This window comes from Centroberyx affinis, unplaced genomic scaffold (assembly GCF_046629955.1).
Source record: "Centroberyx affinis isolate AG114_WGS23_722 - 3 ecotype Tasmania unplaced genomic scaffold, CSIRO-AGI_Caff_v1 ptg002815l_1, whole genome shotgun sequence".
Classification (NCBI taxonomy): domain Eukaryota; kingdom Metazoa; phylum Chordata; class Actinopteri; order Beryciformes; family Berycidae; genus Centroberyx; species Centroberyx affinis.
Window position 1 is genome coordinate 123,379 of NW_027280959.1, and position 20,090 is coordinate 143,468.

Consider the following 20,090-nt stretch of genomic DNA (forward strand, 5'->3'; position numbering starts at 1 on the left):
ACTCAAAACTGACAGCTTAGGTTACAACATAATATTCACTAAAGCTGTCAGGTCCATGAAGCTTTGAGCTGTAAAATGACTAAAATCTATCTCTCCTAATAATTTTTTCATCACTCTATTTTTGCATGTCTGACTTGGGGAAAAACAAAGAGGAGATTTCATGCGGCGCTATGTTTTGCATGCGCTCTGTAATTCTGTACAGTAGACAGACACCTCGCGCTTTTGTGTTTCGAACTGGTCTCACGCGGCTGTAGCATGGGGGAATCCGCGGGGCGGGGAAGTGACCTAGTTCTGTCCAATAGGCGTCTGTTATGGGAGGAGCGACATGTTTCTGTAGCCAATCGGAGTCACAGCGGCAAGCAGACAGGCTTCATCCCCGCGTGCCTGAAACACGTGCGCTGGGAACAGCTATTTTGCCGTGGCTGATTGTACCCCAGGAGGCAACGTGCTGAAGCATTCCTCTCGCCTGGAAAACGGCACACACTCACGTTTTCTGTGGATTACAAGCAAACTGGAAAAACTATGCTCCACTACCTGATTCTAGACTATTACAGAAAGCCAGAAATATGGTCTAACAGACATGAGAGAAGTTTTGCACCAGTAATGTCCTATAAAACTACAGTACTAGTAAACTATAGTAGTGTATATGATACCTGCATTAAAACAGAGAAGTATTTACTTCCTCCCATCTTCCTTATCTTAAACTTGTTTGCGTCTTTGTAACTGCAGTTTTTAAAAAACTGCCCATGTGTTTGTACCTGTCAGTTTGAGCAGGCAACAAACAGCACACTGTGGCATGCCTCCTCGAGGTGTGGCACGAGGGTAGGTGTGTCTCATAAATATTGAGAATCGAGATCTAAACACGCCCCTCTCGCGCCTTGCCCTGCGAGATGTGACGTCACGTGAACTGCCCGTGTTCGTTCCAGCTGAGAGGACAGCCGTCGCGCGGCCCGAACCCAAAGCCCGTGCCCGTGACTGGATCCATCGGATGCTAAAAGTACAGACAGAGAAAGAGGAAAAGACCCCCCCTCCCCCCGACGAACAGCAGAGCGCGACTGGAGAGAAGAGAAAGAGCAATACAACTTGTCATCTGACCAATAGGACCATACACGCACTGCTCGTCGCTGCGTTTTTTCTTACTCTCTGTTTTCCTTCGGTGTTTTGACGGAGGACGTTGTTTTCTTTGCTTTGCAACTATTTTTGGGTCTCGTATTGAATGGTGGACGATTGAATCGGGATATTATCTCCAACTTTTGCAACATTTTTACCTGTCAGTGCAGTCTGCGGATTTCATTTTTTTTCCTGGCTGTGTTTATTATGGACAGCATTCTTATTCAGATAATCTGACTGTCCCTCCCACACTGCTCCACTGAGAATACCAACTTGATCTATCGAGGAGTTATAATAATATCAACACCTGACTGCAATGGAATACTTTAATTAAAATGACTCTGCATGGAATTAAGCAAACCTAATTGACTACAAGTAAAAAGGTAAAAGTTGTTCTTTCCTTATTTCATTTAAGTTTTCAAAATATTACGAAACTACATTATTAACAGTATGCTCTTAAGTATAATTATGAAGAATTATAGTACAATGGTAGCCTATTATACTATTTCAGCAATGGCACTACTCAAAACTCTCTCTCTCTCTCTCTCTCTCTCTCTCTCTCTGCCCCCCCCCCCCCCCCCCCCCCTCCCTCCTCCCTCTGTCTCGTGCACACACACACACACACACACACAGGTCAGTTTTTCTCGACCCCTTTTGCACCCAAGCTATCTTTCTGCGGCCCCGTCTGGTCCAGGATGTCCAGGCAGCTCTCCCAGCTCCTGACCCCCGACCTTCCCGCCGGCGCAAGCCCACAGTTTGGAAGTTGTACTCAGCCTGCAGGCTCCCTCACAGGGGGTCACCTCACCTCTATGGCAGGTCTAAAATCCCTCCTGCAGCACCCCATGAAGGGAGACCAACGCGTAAAAAACCCCTGTGACGTGAAAGGTGAGAATGTTATTAATTTGATACATTAAAAATATGTATGGTATGATGTTGTTGATGTTGAATGTGCAGCAGCCCAACACAGACTTTGCAGATGTCACGTGACTCAGTCAATCTTCATTCAGCTTGTTTTCACCTGTGCAGTCCATTATCTGATCTTGTGAGGCTCCAGCTACTTCATAGCTGAACATTGGGCAGTTCTTGCATACATTTCCCCCCTCTGTTGCTGTGATATTGGAACTATTCCTACTATTATACAAATATTTAACATTGTCACGCAGCCAACATTTCATTTTTGATCAATTTTTGGCACCAAGTTTCACACCAAAGTGTGATGCATCATTGCAGATAGTCTAAAGTTTTAATTTCACAATGACTCTGCCATGAATATTTACCTGGATTTTAATGCCTGCTGTGACTTCAAATTAGGATCCAGATTACAATGATGTGATAACATGTTTTGGTTTAGCTATAATACTATGAAGGAATGGATTCTGGTTGCTGGCTGTGCCAAACATAGCCCCAGCTATTGTGAGATTTGTTCAGAAGCTTACGTATATGTTATGACAACAAATTGGTTTCAGCTCTTTCTTCATGCTGCAATTCAGCTACCATCTGGTCCATCTGTGAGTGTGTGTACATATGAGAGATACAATGAGAGAGAGAGAGATTTTGCAGAAATGCATCTTATGGGTACACCTGCCACCCCTTTAATTTTGCACAAATTTGGAGAGTTGATGTTAGGCCACTGACCAAAATATCTTGAGAAAAGCCTTTTGGCAAGTAAAACTCTCTTGTGTCTCTCTGAAAACAGTTAAGGTAATCAGACAGCTCAAAGCCATTCTTCATTATCTTCATCATGAGTTTATAATAGTTCTACCCTCTTCTCTCTGGCAGACAAAGACAGATCTCTGGACATGGATGAGGACTCTTTGGGAGTGTGCTCCATGAGGAATGGGAGTGGAATAGGCAGCAGTAACAGCAGTAATGGCTGTGCAGGAGGTGGTGGAAATGGAGGAGGGGGTTTCAACCAGTTCCTGGGGCCTCTCCTGTGGGATCGCACCCTGCCTGCAGATGGGGGCCTCTTCCAGCTTCAATACATGGACTTGGAGGAGTTTCTGACTGATAATGGCATGGGCAGCGTCCACAACAACAACAACTCCAGTTCGGCCCAGATCCCCTCACAGAGCTCCCAGTCGGCCGTGCCCAACCAGAGCTCCCAGTGCCCACCGTCCTCGCCCCCGCCCTGCTCTTCGTCTTCTTCGTCCTCTTCATCTTCCTCCCCTTCGCTCATTGGTTTGGAAGTGGCGCAGCCGCAGAACATGCTAGGAGGAAATGACTGTCTACATGGTGAGTTTACTGACTTGGGCCATTTGGTCTGTAGTAGTAACAGTAGAACCAGAGACTAGACAATGAGGACTGTTGATGACATAGCGCTCATAGCATTGCATGACATTCATCAAGGTGTATCCATACCAGCTCACAATGGCAAGATCCTAAAAGAGGGTTCTGCGAACTCTGCAGAGTTTAGAGGCAGTTAGAGTCAAATTGTCCCCTGCCACCAATATGAGGTTAGTAGTCCTACAATTCAATAATGGTTGAAATGCATGCAAGGTTATGTGGTGCTCTTTGAACGTCCCTATGGGCTAGTGATTCAGCATTTTAGCTCTCCCTTTTGAGTTTTAACAAACACCATGGTGACCAAGCATTTTTCTGTCCTGTGGAGTCAAACCCAAGGCAGGAGACAAAGTCACAGGGCTCTAAATGCAAAGTCAACTTGGCAGAGAGAATTTGGAAATGGCTGCTTAACAATGAGTGGAATTTACTTTTCATAATGTAGCATGTCGCAGGGTTAAAATCCGGTTCTTTCAGGTTGGCCTGTATAGTAGGATAAAGACCAGGGAGAGATGTGGAGAAAAGAAAGAAAGAGAGAGGGGAAGAGAAAGGAAAGAAAGAGGTCCAGGGCTATTTGATGAGTCAACCTCAGAGCTGTGACAAAGAGGTTTGGTTTAGTTTGGCATGTGATCTATGTACCACAGTGTACAGCACAATCAGCATTCACTCCCAGCCAATTATTCATGTGCAGTAGGGTCAAAACAGCACCAAGAGAGAGGGAGAGAAGTGTGTGGAGTGTTTGTGATTGCGTGTCTTTAAATCTCTCCCCACCTCACACGCTACAGCCATGTGCACGCGTCAGTACACGTGCCGAGCCTGTGAGTACTGGAGTGAGAGAACTAGAGGCAGGGCCAGTAGAGATGTAGGAGGAGCCCAGAGGCCGAGGGAGGGACGGAGGAAGAGGAAGAGGCTCGCTGTGCTACTGGAGTTCAAACTGAATGTCTGATTGCAGATGACCGAGACTAAGTACAAAGATATCCAGGAAAGAATGACATATGGGATGTTAATACCAGCCACCTAATTCAATCCTAAAGCCTTCCAAACAAAGTGTGCGTTATAAGCCATAATTAGGCCTTTGTGTTTGCATTACACGATAAAGACCTACGTATTGGGATTACAATTCCTTTATATGGAATTTGTGTAAGTAAACGATAAAAAAATCTTTCAAAAACAATTGAAATTATAAATAGTCTTTTCAGTTCAGTTTAAGAATTTATATATCTTATTGTGTGGCCTAAGATACTTAATTAAATTTGTTTAAATAATTATGATCATCTCTTCCAAAGCTTGAAACCAGAAAAAACAATATTCTAATCTGTGGTATCATAGACATGGTCCATAGACATTGAATAGAAGAATGACTCTCTAGATGTATTAAATGCTTGTTTTTGCACCCAAAATAGTTACATTTTATAGTTGTGCTAAAGTAAACATCTCAGATTAGGGAGTGGGGCAGACTTTTCTTTCTTGGCTTTGGCCATAAGTGACAGGACTGAATATTCACTAATTCTAATTGTTTTATGGCACAGGGAATATCCACAGGGTGTGGGCAAAACAACAGGAACAACAATAATAATATATGAACATCACATACCTAATAAGGAGTAGGGCTACTCTTGCCTTCAGGACAGCTTCAGCCCTTGGAATGCTGTTGTGCAAGTCCTGAACTGTGTGTAGTGGGATATTGGGCCTTTCTTCAAAAAGGAAAGCCTCCAGTTCTTTGAGGGATGAAGGGAGTATAAATCTACTTCTCATCCTGCACTCCAGAACTTCCCATAAATCAGGGAGAGGCAGTCATGTGCCATGGAGGGCCGAGAGTTTGCAGGTTTTCATTCCAACCAATCACTACAGCAGTTGATTTCACTGATTAGTTCCTCAGCTCTGGTTGAAGGTGTGCTAATCAATGAAATCACCTGGTGTAGTGATTGGTTGGAATGAATACATGCATGCTCCCGACCCTTAATGGCACATGGTTGCCTATTGCTGCCATAAAGATTCAATGAGGTTTAGATCTGATGATTATGGAGACCATGGGAGGTGTTTGACTTCATTCTGGTGTTCATGAAACCACTCTTGAATTGGTTTATATAGGAACATCATGAGGGAACAGACAATGCACCATAGTGTGCAGCTTGTGTTGTAAGATACCATCATATTCCCTGGCAGTTATACAGTCATGCAGAGCAATCATCAGGATTAATGACTTTTGTGAGATGGCTGCCCATATATTACAGATCCACCACCATGTTTAACAGTTGGCAGCAATGTTGTGGGATTGAAAGAAACCTGCCCTAATGTAGGAAAAAAGGGTGACAGCCAACTCATCAGCCCATATTACTGTTTTCCAGATTTTGTGCTCCTTACATCAAGTTATGCGCTCTTTGCATTGACCTTGGTGTTCCCGAATGGCAGCCCTGCCATAAATCCCAGCTTTGTGAAACTCACAGCATAAAGTTTTTTTGAGACAGTGTTACAAAGGTGTTGATGAAATTCTGTGGTATTTCTTTACCATATTCAGCATCAATCACTAATTAGCCATTGGCAAGGGTGTTGATTGTGCAGTGTGTGTGTGTTTATGGAGGTAGAGGAAGAGTGAAGGGGTGTTTATGCTCCGATAGGGAAGAAAAGTCAGTCACGTTAGGTGCATTAGGCCTTAAAGGGAGTGGGGTGAGGTGTAGCCCTATACTGGCCCCACTTAAAGAACTGGTTTCAAGGGGAGGGGTGGAAAGTTATATAACATTTCCACTTTTAGATTTCTCCATAGAGTTTTAGCTCTGGATATTTGAGGTGCTCTACAATAACTTTGTAGTGGTTTGGTCATGTTGATAACAGTAGCCAATATTATCTACTGACTGAACCAATTGGTACATGAGGTTGTGGTCATGAATCAGGTTTGTTAGAGCAGAGTTTCCCAAAGTGGGGTCCTTGAGGAGGTTCCAGGGGATACCCAGGAAAATCAGGAATAATTTAGTTTCGCTATTGTTGCAGCAGTAGAAGCACAATGAGAGAATATTTAGATTTTGAGATTATTTTGATCATAGCTTTACAGTGTAGACAGTGTGCAGTTCTGGACAATGTTGGGGGAGTTACTATATCTCTCAGATTGTGGTTCCCGGAACAAAATCTTATCAAATGGGGGTCCTTGACCTAATGTGTATCTAGTAAGAGGTCCTTGACATGAAAAAAAAAGAGATTACCTGTGTTACACCAGCATATTTTGGAGAGCCAGAGTTTTGCATTGTTTTGTATTTCTGTTCTTACTGTACCCTTTGTATCTCCTGTATATCTGTGTATCTGTATCTACATGCCAAGAACTATATTCCCAGTTACTTCTGTAAGCCTAACCCTACCCCTCTAAACCTTACTGTCCATGAAACACAAGCTGGTTGAAGAACCTCTTAAATTCTTTTGAAATCAATTAAGGGCATAGGAATGTCGTTTGTTGTTTTTACAGTCAGAGAGTAGCTCTCTGCTCCCATCTGGTGGTCAGGATGCAAAACTGCAAACTGCTGTACTGCCTTTCTGTGTGGCATGCTGTCATCAACTACTCATGCTTAGTGTCAGACTAGAATCTGTTTCACTGTACATGTAGTTGAGTAAAAGGCATCTAAATCAGATTGTTCTTCTCTTCTCTTCCAGGGAGTCAGACGAGTATGAATGACTCCTGTGAGTCACCCTCCTCCTCCTCCTCGTCCTCCTGTCCACCCATGCTCACACCCACAGGCAGCGGCCCTGACGCGATGGGAATGTTTGACATGGATTCCTCAGACATGGCCCTCTCCAGCATCCCTGGCCAGGACTCCTTCGACCCCAGGAGGCACCGCTTCAGTGACGAGGAGCTCAAACCGCAGCCGATGATCAAGAAGGCCCGCAAGATGCTGGTACCTGATGACCTGAAGGTGAGCTCAGTCTAAAGTCTGCAGTGCAGCAGCAGGGAGGTTTAGAGCAGTGATGGTCAACTCAGCTTTATCCAAAAAATTTGAGACCGCTCACAAGGTCTTTCTTTAGCAAATGCTATTCAGTAACAGGCAAATGGTATGTCCAATATAACCTGTCATGAACAGTGTTGGAGTTACTTTTAAAGGTAGCTTGTTATGTTACAATCTAATTAATAACATTAATAAAGCCTGTGCAAATATGGGTGAAGGAATAGAAAACAGAAATAATAGAAAAAGGGAAATAATATGAAAATATGAAAACGAACATGTTAAGGTATTTCAGGTAATATTCAGTAACTCAACTTATAAGTACCCTCACCACCATAAAAAGTACCCATTAAGGGGATCAAGGGGATATGTGGGAGTGGGAAATGACTTTGATATGAAAAACCAAAATTATCCTACTAGACTAGACTATCCTACAGAGATAGTTTGCTTTCTTGGCCATGCCCACTGATGTGTGAGAAAGATGTTTATATGCAACATAAAAAATGGCATCAAAATGACAGTGAACATGCAGCTCGTTGCCACACTTTGTTTAATCTCAAACACTAACTGAATACAGACTTTGAGGATGAAACATCTGCAGTTAGCACAACAGGACTAAACTGGACGGAGCTCGTCCCACACTCATTCATGGCCCAACACCCACATTCCCAATACTGGTATTGCATTCTCTCAGTGCCAATACTTCAGAATAAATTGCCTACACAATCCAAATGCACTGTAGCTTTGTAGATTTTTCTAGAAACTAGTTTCTTATTCTGAGCATTCATTGATTATTTTATTGAAGTAGTCCTGCATATTTCCCTAATCAGCTGATTTGACTTGCAACATACCCAGAATAGAAATGACTAGTATAGAGGGAAATATTTTGATAGGATCAGTTGGCAGATGCTGTAATAATAATCCTTTCTATCTTTACCCCTCTCCTATCCCCTCTCAGGATGAAAAATACTGGTCCAGGAGGTGTAAAAACAATGAAGCAGCAAAGCGTTCCCGAGATGCTCGGCGTCTCAAGGAGAACCAAATATCGGTGCGCGCAGCCTACCTGGAGAGAGAGAACGCTGCCCTCCGACAGGAAGTGGCCGAGATGCGGAAGGAACTTGGCCGCTGTCGCAACATCCTTAGTAAATACGAGAACCGCCTGGCCGACCAGTGATGAAGGGGAGGAGCAAAGGGAGGCGGAGGAGGATTAAGCTGGATTAATTTTAAAGACTCTCATTTTTAGGATGGCATGATGGACAGAATGGGGTCATGATGATGATGGTGATGATGACAATGAGGATGATGATTATGATGATGATGAATGTATGAGACAAGGAGAAAGGTTATATATTGAAGCTCAGGTGTCTTGTTTTGTTGAGGTGTCACAGTGGGCGGTCCTAAAAAGTGATGGACAGAGAGATTAATTAAACAGATGAAAGATGTGACTTTTAAGGGTTTTGTTATTGGAGAATTGTATATTTTTATAATACTTACGAAAAATTAGAGGGAGAGCAAATTTGAAGAATAATTTTGTATATTTTCTACATGACTGGGACATAGAGACATGGAACGCTATGGTAAATATCTTTTTATTATAGATGAGTCAGGAGACGGTGTTTAACAGGTGGTCAACCATAGTTGGGTATTTTAGACTTGATTATAGTCAGGATGCAGCAACAGGGGCTAGGAGGAAAGTTTCAATTGTAATATAGAGAGCAAAATGATCTTAAAATTGTATAGTTCAACATTTTTGTGGATTTTACTCAAGCACTTATTTTTTTCTGTTATGCTTCTGTCACTGGGAATGGGCATGCTGAGACAGAGAGAGAGAGGGAGAATGAGAGAGACGGGTAGACACCATGTACACAGTCCAGCACTATCCTCAACACCCGTCTTGACCAGTCTCGTGTGTTTTCTTTTATAGAACAACTCCATCCTATTTAATTGACTTGGTGCTTATGTTCCCTGTTTACCATACCCCACCATCTGTGATACTGACAATACTTGCCCAGTTGTACGATGGGCTTCATTTTATGAGACTGGTACATGTTTGTCAAGCCCATACCGTATCTTTGACTCCTTCTCTCTCTCTTTCTCTATCCACGTTGAGTGTTTTTACTCTACTCTGGTGTATAATATCTTACCTAAGCTGGTGAAAGCTGGTTGTGATGCCCTGGGTAACACAGGCCCTCTTGATCTTCCCTTTGAATCGTTAGGACATTGCCCTTCCTCTGTTTCTATATCCACTTGATCCGTTTCCAGCTGCTCTCACTTTCAACCAGTCCCCCTTCCAGTTATATGCTAACTCTTCCCACATTTTGTCCTGTGTCTCCCTTGTGCCTAGACAGCACATAGAACAGTCAAATCTCAGTGTTGTAACATACTCTGAAATAGTCTGTCAATTCCCCCAGGAAAATGCACATTGATTTACTGTACTTTATTAACAAACTTTAATTAGAATTACTGTCTGTCGCTCAAAGAGAAATATTGTCTATATTGGATACAGGTTTGTGTATTTGATGGAGGTCTATAAGAAGTGTGAATGTGGTGAGATGAGTGTATGAATGTTTATGTAAGTGGATTTCAGGAGATGGGCTTCGTACTCCCATTGATTGGAATGGTGTTAATTTCTCAGATTTCTGGGATAAATAAAAGCCAAAATTTCCTATGTTGATTCACAAAGCTTGTTGATACTTTGCGCTTTTTTTCAATACTGCAGTCCTTACTGTTTACTGTGTCTATGAACTTCTCTGTGTACCCACAACACCTGCACAGGGGCATGGTACACCACCTATGCCCCTGGGGGGAGGGGGGCAAGGGCCTGGCCAAACCAGTGATAGAGTGTGCTTTTTATCCCCTTAATGACCATGTTGAATAGTTACCATTACTGCTATTATTATTGTTATGATTATGATGATTGTTATCCCTCTTATTGCTGTTCTATATTATTGAATGATTTCCTTTTTTTGGATGAACATGATCTGTTGCACCTTGAAACATCTTTGATCTCAAGTGTTCCTCAGAGAGACTATTCAAATGGAAAAACCCTCACTTTCAACCATTTGCATCCTGTCTCCGATCTCCAGACATTCTACCTTACTCAGTTCTGCTACGGACTCTATACAGCAAACTCAGCTTTCCACAGAGGACGGACATGTTGGTTTCTTTGACCATGGATTCCACAAACTTTGCTGGTATTTTCAATACCTTGAAAATGAGGTTCATCAGACTTAATTTACCGTTCATTATGAATTCTTCTGTTCTTCAGCCGTGTATGGACTATGCACACTATGTATATGTTTCCTGTTGGTTTATTTTAGCCTATTGTCACCTCAATCAGTGATTGTTTGCTCTCCCAACAGGATGTAGTCTCTAATATCCTCACAGATGTGGTTGATAAATCTTATAGTGACTCTAATTGAACTACAACTATCCTGCTGCGTCAGTGGTGTCCATGGTGCCCAGCCCACTTAGTGCTGGTTATTTGGATGTAGTCAAGATTTCCCAAAAAACACAAATAAAAGATTGTTCTCATTCACTGCTCCTCTGTGTTGCTCAGGTGTTTTATCACAAGTTTGTTGACTGTTAGATTTTAGTAGTTCTTGGTGCCTCTCTTAAGTCTGTGTGGTTAAGTTCTGAGTGATTGAGCCTTTAACTAACTAACTAACTAATTTAACTAATGCCCAATTTTGACCAGGAGAATGGACAGCTGAGGTCAAATTACAGAGGAATAACACTTTTATAACACACATTTACTCGGTTCACTGCAGCCTCATTCTGATTAAGTAACCACACAATTATTTATGTGGTGAAATGAGACTGAGACTGCCTGTTTTGATAGACTCCCAGTTTGTTCCACATTGTGTACATTCTTTTAATAGGCAAAACAATCCAAATATGCATTCTTACACAAAAGAGGCAATGTTGTTTCCATTGGACATTCAAGGAATAGTTCATGCATATCCAAATTAATTATACTCTCTGTGTATGGGGATACAGTCACAAATATGATAAATTCTCAATCCAATCTATAATGCAGCTACAGTCATAAATATCATATAACACACAGTTGTGAAGGTTTTGGCATGAAAGAGGAGAGGATAGAGCTACCAAATGAATGCACATATACATTAATTAAAGAATAAAAGAAACAAGACACTATGTGTGTGCAGGCTGTGTGTGTGTGTGGCTGTGTGTATGCACATCTGGTTAAGGCAGGACTAGTTGGATTTACAACAGGTAAACCCACCAGTTTACTTAGTTAATTGCATCTCTTGTTTGTTTATTGATGTGTGGGCAAGAGTGAGCATGTGTGTCATCCCCTTTATCTGCTGTCTCAACAGAAATGGGTGAAAGGTCCTTCAGAGAGGAATTTTCCTCAGTCCTTTTCTCCTCAACGCGAACCAGATGTGTGTTCCTGGGCTGTACCCTCTCTCTCTCTCTCTCTCTCCCTCCCTCTCTCTCTCCCTTTCCCCCCATCTCCCACCCTTTGTTCCCCTTCCCTCAAAATGCAGTGTGTGCCTGTCTCCCTCCCTCATATCGTCTGAGGCCAGGCTTCAAGGATGGACTTTGCACTGCTGCTCCTGTCACTGTGGGCTCTGGCTGGAACTGTGTCCCTGCAGGCTTCAGGTAAGCTCTCTGACTCTGTCCATCACTCACATCTGGGAGAGCATGTATGCTGGGGGAGTGCTGCATACACAATGGCCTGTAACTAAACACAGGGAGTTGTCATGCAGTGACCCCTGGAATTACTATTAATTGTTGGACTGTCCTTTATCAGAGCAATTATTGGAAGAGCTGGACTTTTCCCTGCATGTTTTCTTGTGATGCGGATTGTACCTTATTGTAGTAATGTGTTCATATTTGTCTCCATATGAGCTGATATGATCATGTGTATACACACAGCACATGTGTTTGGGTAGCAGACTGGTCACACGTGCCGCGGGCAGACTGATAGCACACGTGTTCCATCTGGAAGAACGAGGAACCTGTCTGTCTCCCCACTCGCTCCCCTAAATTTCTCCTTTCCTCTCCCCCTCACTCCAAATGTTCTGGACATCGAGGGCGGGTCCATGTTGGCGTGCAACATAAACTGTTTAAGTGGAGGATTGGGTTTTATGATGTGTTTGATGGAATACATATGGAGGGAGAGGGAAAATGTGGAGGGCTGGTAGGCACTAGAGAAGTGTGAGAGATCGGTCCTGTTCAAATGTAAATTTAATTGTTTAAACAAAACCATTGCTAGATTGTGAAACCAGACAATAAATACTGTATGTTTTCCTCTTTGCTGATGCACAGACTGAAAATAACACTCTGACTTTTCAACAAAACCAAGATTGGTAGTTTAAATGGCAAAGAATAATAAAGGCTCCATCTAAATGCTAACTCTGCAGCCAACCTGGGTGCTAAATGTTTGCCCGGCCACCCACACTAAATTTACTTATCCTTCAAACAGAAAACAAAGCAGACTTGACAAACAAAATCTCATTACAGTTCTGAGCATTTGTGGTTTTTACAAGGGGTCGTGAATGGAGTAGGAACAAACAAAGGTGCAATTACTGTGAAGGTGTGATAGTGTCTGTGCTAACAGGGACCACAGGGTCCTGTCCAGAGAGGCTGCTGGGAGAGGAGAGGAGGAGGACGTGTCCTCGACCCTGTAAAGCAGACAGGGACTGTGGCAACAAGCGCCAGTGTCTGTGTGACGGCCAGTGCGGTCTCAGCTGTGTGGCTCCAGGTAACTGCATGTGTGCATGTGTGCCCTCTATTGTCAGTGTGAACACCACTGTGGTCTCAGCAATTGTGTGTGTGTGTGTGTGTGTGTGTGTGTGTGTGTGTGTGTGTAGGTGTATACGCAGCTGTGCCTACATACATCTGTGTGCGCATGTATTTTCCTCTTGTGAAAAATAAATGCCTTGGTTATGCCCAAAAACTGGGTATTTTTGCTCACCTCAAAATACACCCTTGCCAGTGCTGAACACAAGCTTTTAATTATATTTGTGCACTGTAAATGAGGGCACTGTGCATGTGCATTATACTGTGCGTTATACAACCTCATTAGTGCCCTTTTAAAAGGGTTTAGTGCTAACCATTCCAATTCACAACACGACAATCCAACACCATATGAATACTCCTTCTCTCTCCTCTCCTCTCTTCTCCTCTCTTCTCTCCTCTCCTCTCCTCTCCTCCCCTCTCGATCATCCCGTCTCTCCGCAGGTCGTACTTGTCCCTGGCCTCTTCCTCCCAGTGACAACTCAACAGCTCGCCTCCTCTCTCCCACTCACTCATTTTCTGCCCTGCTGGAAGTGCGCTGTAACCCAGGATTCGCGTTGCCCAATGGCTTGGATGCAACTATCCGCCGTTGTCAGGGTGACCGACAATGGAGTGGGGATGAGCCCATCTGCACAGGTGGGTTGGAGTTCAACAGAAAAATGTTCTTGCTCGCTCTACTTCAGATATCCACTTAATATAGGCATTCGTAGAACAGGCAATAAACATTACCTGGAAGAACGTGCTGTGGTAGTCGTTACTTTCTCTGATTTGATATTGATCGCTTATTTTTCAGAGGCAGGTATACTGCATGTGTATATGTTTTTGTGTGTGCAAGTCAATGATATATGGTAAAGGTGTGTGTGTGTGTGTGTGTGAGAGAGAGAGAGAGAGAGAGAGAGAGAGCGATTCAGGAACGAAACCCCTCTGTGATTGTGTCGACTGAGACATTGCACAACTGGGACCTATTTTCCTCATCGCCATAGCAACTGGAGCTTCAGTTGTTCATATTGGCTGTCTAAAGATTTTACTGTTGTACTGTCGATAAGTTCAAAGAGGAGCTGAATGCCGAATACATTTCTGTGTGCATGCATTTACGTCAACGGTGCCACACTGCATAGCATAGAATGACTGGTAGTGTATTTGTGTGTGTGTGTGTGTGTGTGTGTGTGTAAGGGGGTGGGATGGGGGGGTGCACTAAAGCTCACAAATCTAAATTTTCTACTATTATTTATAAGTTTATGTGATTATATTTATGACAGCTTGTGGTAGGCTTATATATAAAATATGTGCTAGAGGTCTTCTGCAAGTTCTACTTGACCTTAAACAGACATGTGACCAGGACTACTTTAAAGATTCTTCTGTTAGTTCATGGTGACCAGAACAGAGCTGTAAATAATCAGACACAACCATGACTAGCTGAGCTGGGTCTGTCTGGTCTTATTCAGTTCCTCAGTTCCTATAGAAAATACAAAAGGTCTTTGGCATGATTCCCTTTTTTTATACAGTACCACCATTGTACCACAGTGTGCCCCAAGATAGTCGAGTGGTTAAATCTTCCCTTCTCTGTCTCCTTCGCTACATTCTCAGTCTAAATATAGAGTAAGAATACTAAAGCTGAGCGGACTGCCCACAAGAGACAAAAAACTGTACCACTGTGCTGCATGGCTGTGCTGCACAGCTATCAATACTTCTTTTTTGTTTGGATACATCTCATCACCATATAGAACCTAAAAATATAGCATGCTTTTTGCTTGGGTGTTGCACTTTGGATCGAAACCCTGTCAGGTCTGATCAAAACGATAAGATTTCACCTTCAAAGGCCTGAGACCTGCAGCACTAATCCTGGACCTGGAGCTAAATATATATTTTTAGGAATTGTCAACCCAGCTGGGCTCTGGTCAAACCCTTGAGGTTTTTGGAGGAACGGCTATACCCACAGACGTCAAATGAGGCTACGATTCTCAGCTCTCTTGTAGAGTATCTTCCTGCTGAGAGACAGGCAGAAGGTAGGTGGGTTTTGAACGTGTGAGAGTGTTTGTATTGTGTGTCCTGTACATGTGTGTTTGAGTGCGAGTCGAGCTCCTTCATGCCTATTGAGAGGCAGTGGGCGGCAGATCACTGTCAGAGTGGCAGAGAGCTGTGCGCACAAGTGTGAGTGTGTGTGTGTATGTGTGTGTTGAGAGAGAGAGAGGTAGAGAGGTAGATTTTTCTGTATACATTAGATGTGTATGTGTAGGCGGCAGATTGCACATGTGTCACAGAGTTTGTGTGTGTGTGTGTGTGTGTGTGTGGGCGACAGATCACAGTCAGGAGAGTCAGAGAGCTCTCTTGCTCACGGTGCTCCAGGCCTTTCTGTTCCCTGTTCTCCTCTCCTCTGCTCTCTTCTCTCATCCTCTTTTCCTCTCATCTCCTTCTCCTCTCATCCTCTTCCATCTGAGGCCTCTGATAAGGTCTCTCTCTACAAAGAGAGCCAAGGACAAGCATGCTGCTGTAGGCTATTGAGTTTGTGGTGTGTGTGTGTGTGTGTGTGTGTGTGTGTGTGTGTGTGTGTGTGTGCAAGAGAGAGAGACTGTGAGAAAAAAAACCCACAAAGGAGGCTTAAGGGGCTTGGCCGACCCTGTGCATCTATAGTCTAAATCAGTATATCAGAGCCTGCATTTAACACAGTCATTCAGAGTCACTCATTTGTTCTTTATCAAACTGGTTTAAAGCATTGCATCTGATATACCTGTTTCATACTGGTTTCTTGCCGCAGCATGTGTGGGTGGCAGTAAAGCTGGGACACACAGGCAGGAGAAGGGCGGTACGTGAAAACACTGAACTCAGCTTCAGGCTCTCATCTGCAGCCAAGCAGGCTCTTAACTCTCACTCTCCCATAGGTCACTTTACATTCTTATATTAACATTTCCAGGTTTCAAATACCTAAGACATCCCTCAGGCAAGAGCCGTCTCCGCCTTTCAAAGTCGTGTTCGGCTTCGAAAGCCCTGCACTTGATGCAGCTCGGGTCGCTCCAACCTCTCTCCAAGCACCACTCTTGATATTTATATTTCTGTGAGTGTGAGGTACTCAAACTTCCAGGAATGAACAGTGCCAGGTGTTATACAATCACAGATATAGCTGTTTCTGAGAGGGCTGTGGCGGCGTTTCACCTGCTTATCTAACTTTTATTTATTACCTGGGAAAGGTTATTTCCACTTAGGTAAAAAAAAAAAGACATTGGGTGAAACACCTCTATAGGTCATAAACTGCATGAAAACTTTGGTTAACGCAAGTCAAATGAGGTAACATGATGGACACTCCTTCCCTCTGTCATTCCCTCTTCTGTCCTTCCTTCCATCCACATGTTTTTCTGGTGACACTGGTGGTACTTTTTACTTTTCTAAGTCATAACTCCGAGCTACTATGATGTGAAGCTCATTTGAAGGAAGCCAGGAAGGGAAATCAGATGACGAGAACATGTCACACGTGTCCAGATGTTCTGCTTCTCGCCATTTGAAGACAAAGGTTCTTCTCCTCTCACCTCCCCTCCCCTCTCCCCTCCTTCCTCTCTCTCCCTCAGGAATTGAGTCACCCACGGCCCATGCTGCCCAGACCTGCCCTCTGCCTGACGAAGTCATCAACACCTTCAGCATCCAGGGCAGCGCTGCCATAGGAACCTCCATCCGCTACAGCTGTCTGTCTGGGTGAGCGATGGGGGCAGAAAAGAGGGGGAGGGCGAAGGGTGGAAGATGGCGGATAGGTAGGGAGGCAGGGAGCGCGTAGGCAGTGAGTATGAAAACCTGAAAGAAGGGTTAAGAGGTAGAAATTTGAGGGAGAGGGGAGAGGACGGGGTGAAGAGGAGGCAGAGTGCGAGAGGGAGAAGAGGGAAGGTTTGAGTACTGGAGAGATGGTGGAGTGGGGCGGTGGGGAGTGATGGGGAGGGGGGGGGGGGTGATGAGTGATGAATGGGAGGGAATTCATTTTGATCTCCCAGCTGACGATTTCTCCAGTCGGCTAACTAGGTCATTACATTCTAATCTTGTATTGACTCCCCTTTACAGCGTGAGTCATCCGCTGGATAAGATGAGACCGAGTGCATATGTCAGCCAGAATCGTGCACACAAAATCTAGACACTCTGAAAGAGAGACGCGGAGAAAGGGGGAATCATGTGCGCCTTTCATCACTTTAGTTTATTCAGACGGAGCTCCTCAGCTGTCAATACTGTACATGTCACACAGCCATCTCTCCCTCTCTCTCTCCATCTGTGTCTCCTTTTGCTCCTGCAGAGCGGATATAGTGGGAAGCAGTGAAAATTTCTGTCAAGATAATCAAACCTGGCAGTACCCTCACCCCATCTGTCAAAGTAAGTATGTGTAGTATATCTCGCACTAACTGTATGTGTGTGTGTGTGTGTGTCTTCCTGTTCACACTCAATGTTACGCCTGCATCTTTCAAGGTTAGCTGGAGAAGACGTCGGCAGCGAAAAGGATGATGGTTGGTGTGTGGGTGAATGGATTGAGGCCTTCTGAGAGAGAGTGTGTGTGTGTGTGTGTGTGTGTGTGTATTTTGTGGGGGTGGATATTGTACTCATCATTTTCAGACCTTATCTTGTGTGCATGTGTCCGTGTGTGTGCAGGTATGTAAGAGAGAGTGAGTCAAAGAAAGAGACAGACAGATGTACTAAACACACAGACCTTCTGAGTACACTTTACAAGAGCAGCTGCTCTGTTTCGCAGTGCTTTTCTGCCATCTTCTGGCTAAAATTGGCATTGCATGGCCTGTTAAATAATGGGGAAAGGGCATAGCGTACTACTGTATAGTTACAGATCAGAAATTCTTACATGAAGCTTCTCGCATCATGTTAAGATAAAGAAGAATATGATTTATGCTGGCCTTTGTCCCGAAAATGAAGGACATGTAGACTGGTGATCAACCTCCTCCCCTCTCACTCTCTTGCTGTTTCTCTCCGTTTTGTCAGAAGTGTATTGCCTGCCTCCTCGAGAGGTGGAGCAGGGCTATGTGGTGGCCGTCCAGAAGACTGAATATGAGGTGGGCTTTGACATCCACTACCTCTGTAAGAAGAACTTCCTGATGGATGGACCCCAGAAGGTCACCTGCCTGTCAAACGGCAGCTGGAGCGCCCAACCTCCATACTGCAGAGGTGAGAGGCATCCTGGGAAACAGGAGACAGTTATACCAGGAATGATGCCTATACATTTGATTAGTCTTCCCACTGGTGTACCTTTAAAATAAAGACTTATTTGAGTACATTTCAAAATTGCAATTGAAATTGTTACCAAGATACTCAATATATTTCTACTACTATGCAAAGTGTATGAACACACATAAATACATACATAAATACATACATCTATGCATGCATACATACATAGAATATTTATTAGAATTGACAGTATTTGTATACATATTTACATATACTGTATATTACATATACATATTCTGTCTGTGTTTTATACTATACTTCTGATTCTGTATCATCTTTTAAATCGCTTTTAAAAACACACTTCTTTAAAAAAGCCTTTTCTTCATCCTGTGGCTGTTTCTTTAATCACCTTATCTGTTGCGTTATCTTTTAAATCTCTCTTGATTACATACCTGTTTATAATATTGCTTTAGATTTTTAGCCTTTCCTTTGTAAATCCTCTGTGTGCTGTGCTCTTTTAAATTATGTTGATTCTTTTATTTTTATTTTATTGGTTTTACTTCGTTAACCCTCTGTTACTGTGCTCTTTTAAATTGTGTGGTTTCTCTTTTATTCTCGTTTCATTTTATTGTAATTTGTTTTAATCTTGTAAAGCACTTTGTAACTTGTGTTAAAAAAAAGTGCTCTATAAATAAAAGTTTATTACCTATATTATTATTATTATATTCTATACTTTGCTCATCATTTTTGTAGCTCGCTGTCTCATCCCTGCTGAGCGAAGCCGCGTGGAGATCATTGGAGAGAAGCGCTGGCCATTTGATGTTACAGACGCCATGGTTCCACACGGGGAGAACGTCACGTTCTACTGCAAACACCCTCACAAGCAGTGCAGCTTCAGTGCAACCCAGACCTGCTTTGATGGAAAGCTCCGGCCACCCAGTTGCTACCTTGGTGAGCCACATATACAGACCGGCCCTTTCTTATGTATTTTCTTATCTATATCTGTTTCAACAGGCCGTTCAGCACTTTAGAGTCATTCATTCTCATTATTGAGGGTTCGAGACATGAACTTCTCTCCCTTCTCTTCCTCTTTCAGAGCCCACCTGGCTGCAGTTCCAACTCTTCCCTCACCGGCTGGTGTCAGAGATCGATGCGTGTGAGCCTGGTGATGTGGAGTGATAACCCGTCCATCCACCACTACCCTACACCCCCAACACTCCCTCTTCACCCTTCAGCCTCTGTTTAAACCTGCTATCATTTCAGTCTGCCAAAACCTCTAATATGCCTCAGCGTTCCTGTGGATCAGCGGGCTATACTCTGTGCTTGTGGCATGATGGGTTTGAATCCTGCTTATGACCTTTGTCACGTCACTCTCTACTGCATATTATCATAAACTGCAGGCATACAAATAATCTTAAACCCCTCAAGTATTTCTTTGCTTTCTCTTCCAGCTTGAGCCAATTCATATATTAGATGGTAATACATAGGTGAATATGTATAACGCAGTAATACCAGTTATTATGCCAGTAACGATACCTTCATGTAGCTCATAATGTGGCTATGGTTTGACTCTGTGATCTCTCACTGTGTGATCCCTGGCTTGTTGTCACTGTCTGCCTTTCTGTCCTCTGTTGACGTGATACTGACGCATCAAGTCTTGAGGCTTGTAAGTTTTATTGATGTGAATGATTTGAAATAAAACAATGTCAAAAAATAGCTTGATCTCTATCTGACTCCTTTTAATGGCATACAATAGGTGAGTTCAAGCCCATTTTTCAACAAGCTCTTGATTTCTAACTGTCTTGCTCTCTTGCCCTCTCTCTCTCTCTCTCACACACACACACACGCACGCACGCACGCACA

General features: G+C 43.4%; 2 protein-coding genes across 3 annotated transcripts; both read left to right on the forward strand.

The window, feature by feature from the left end:
- Nucleotides 1–980: 980 nt before the first annotated feature.
- dbpb (D site albumin promoter binding protein b) lies at nt 981–10,856 on the forward strand. Its single transcript, XM_071536042.1, has 5 exons — nt 981–1,493; nt 1,744–1,995; nt 2,890–3,342; nt 7,027–7,286; nt 8,272–10,856. Exons 2-5 carry the CDS (start codon nt 1,806–1,808, stop codon nt 8,485–8,487), a joined length of 1,119 nt encoding a protein of 372 aa, XP_071392143.1. The 5' UTR covers nt 981–1,493; nt 1,744–1,805; the 3' UTR covers nt 8,488–10,856.
- Nucleotides 10,857–11,867: 1,011 nt separating this feature from the next.
- On the forward strand, nt 11,868–19,907 carry ntd5 (ntl-dependent gene 5). Of its 2 annotated transcripts, XM_071536043.1 has the most exons (8): nt 11,868–11,942; nt 12,904–13,047; nt 13,527–13,718; nt 16,643–16,766; nt 17,350–17,426; nt 18,042–18,224; nt 18,981–19,178; nt 19,324–19,907. In XM_071536043.1, exons 1-8 carry the CDS (start codon nt 11,876–11,878, stop codon nt 19,404–19,406), a joined length of 1,068 nt encoding a protein of 355 aa, XP_071392144.1. In that variant the 5' UTR covers nt 11,868–11,875; the 3' UTR covers nt 19,407–19,907. The 2 variants fall into 2 exon arrangements, with proteins under 2 accessions (XP_071392144.1, XP_071392146.1); XM_071536045.1 differs by lacking the exon at nt 12,904–13,047 and having other exon boundaries at nt 11,870–11,942.
- Nucleotides 19,908–20,090: the final 183 nt, after the last annotated feature.

Bases quoted from the DNA above. Each gene is read 5' to 3' on its own strand.
- dbpb (XM_071536042.1), top strand. From the start codon at position 1,806: ATGTCCAGGCAGCTCTCCCAGCTCCTGACCCCCGACCTTCCCGCCGGC. The intron at 1,996-2,889 runs GTGAGAATGTTA...TCTCTCTGGCAG, and splicing joins AAACCCCTGTGACGTGAAAG to ACAAAGACAGATCTCTGGAC. The intron at 3,343-7,026 runs GTGAGTTTACTG...CTTCTCTTCCAG, and splicing joins AGGAAATGACTGTCTACATG to GGAGTCAGACGAGTATGAAT.
- ntd5 (XM_071536043.1), top strand. From the start codon at position 11,876: ATGGACTTTGCACTGCTGCTCCTGTCACTGTGGGCTCTGGCTGGAACT. The intron at 11,943-12,903 runs GTAAGCTCTCTG...CTGTGCTAACAG, and splicing joins TGTGTCCCTGCAGGCTTCAG to GGACCACAGGGTCCTGTCCA. The intron at 18,225-18,980 runs GTGAGAGGCATC...TCATTTTTGTAG, and splicing joins CCAACCTCCATACTGCAGAG to CTCGCTGTCTCATCCCTGCT.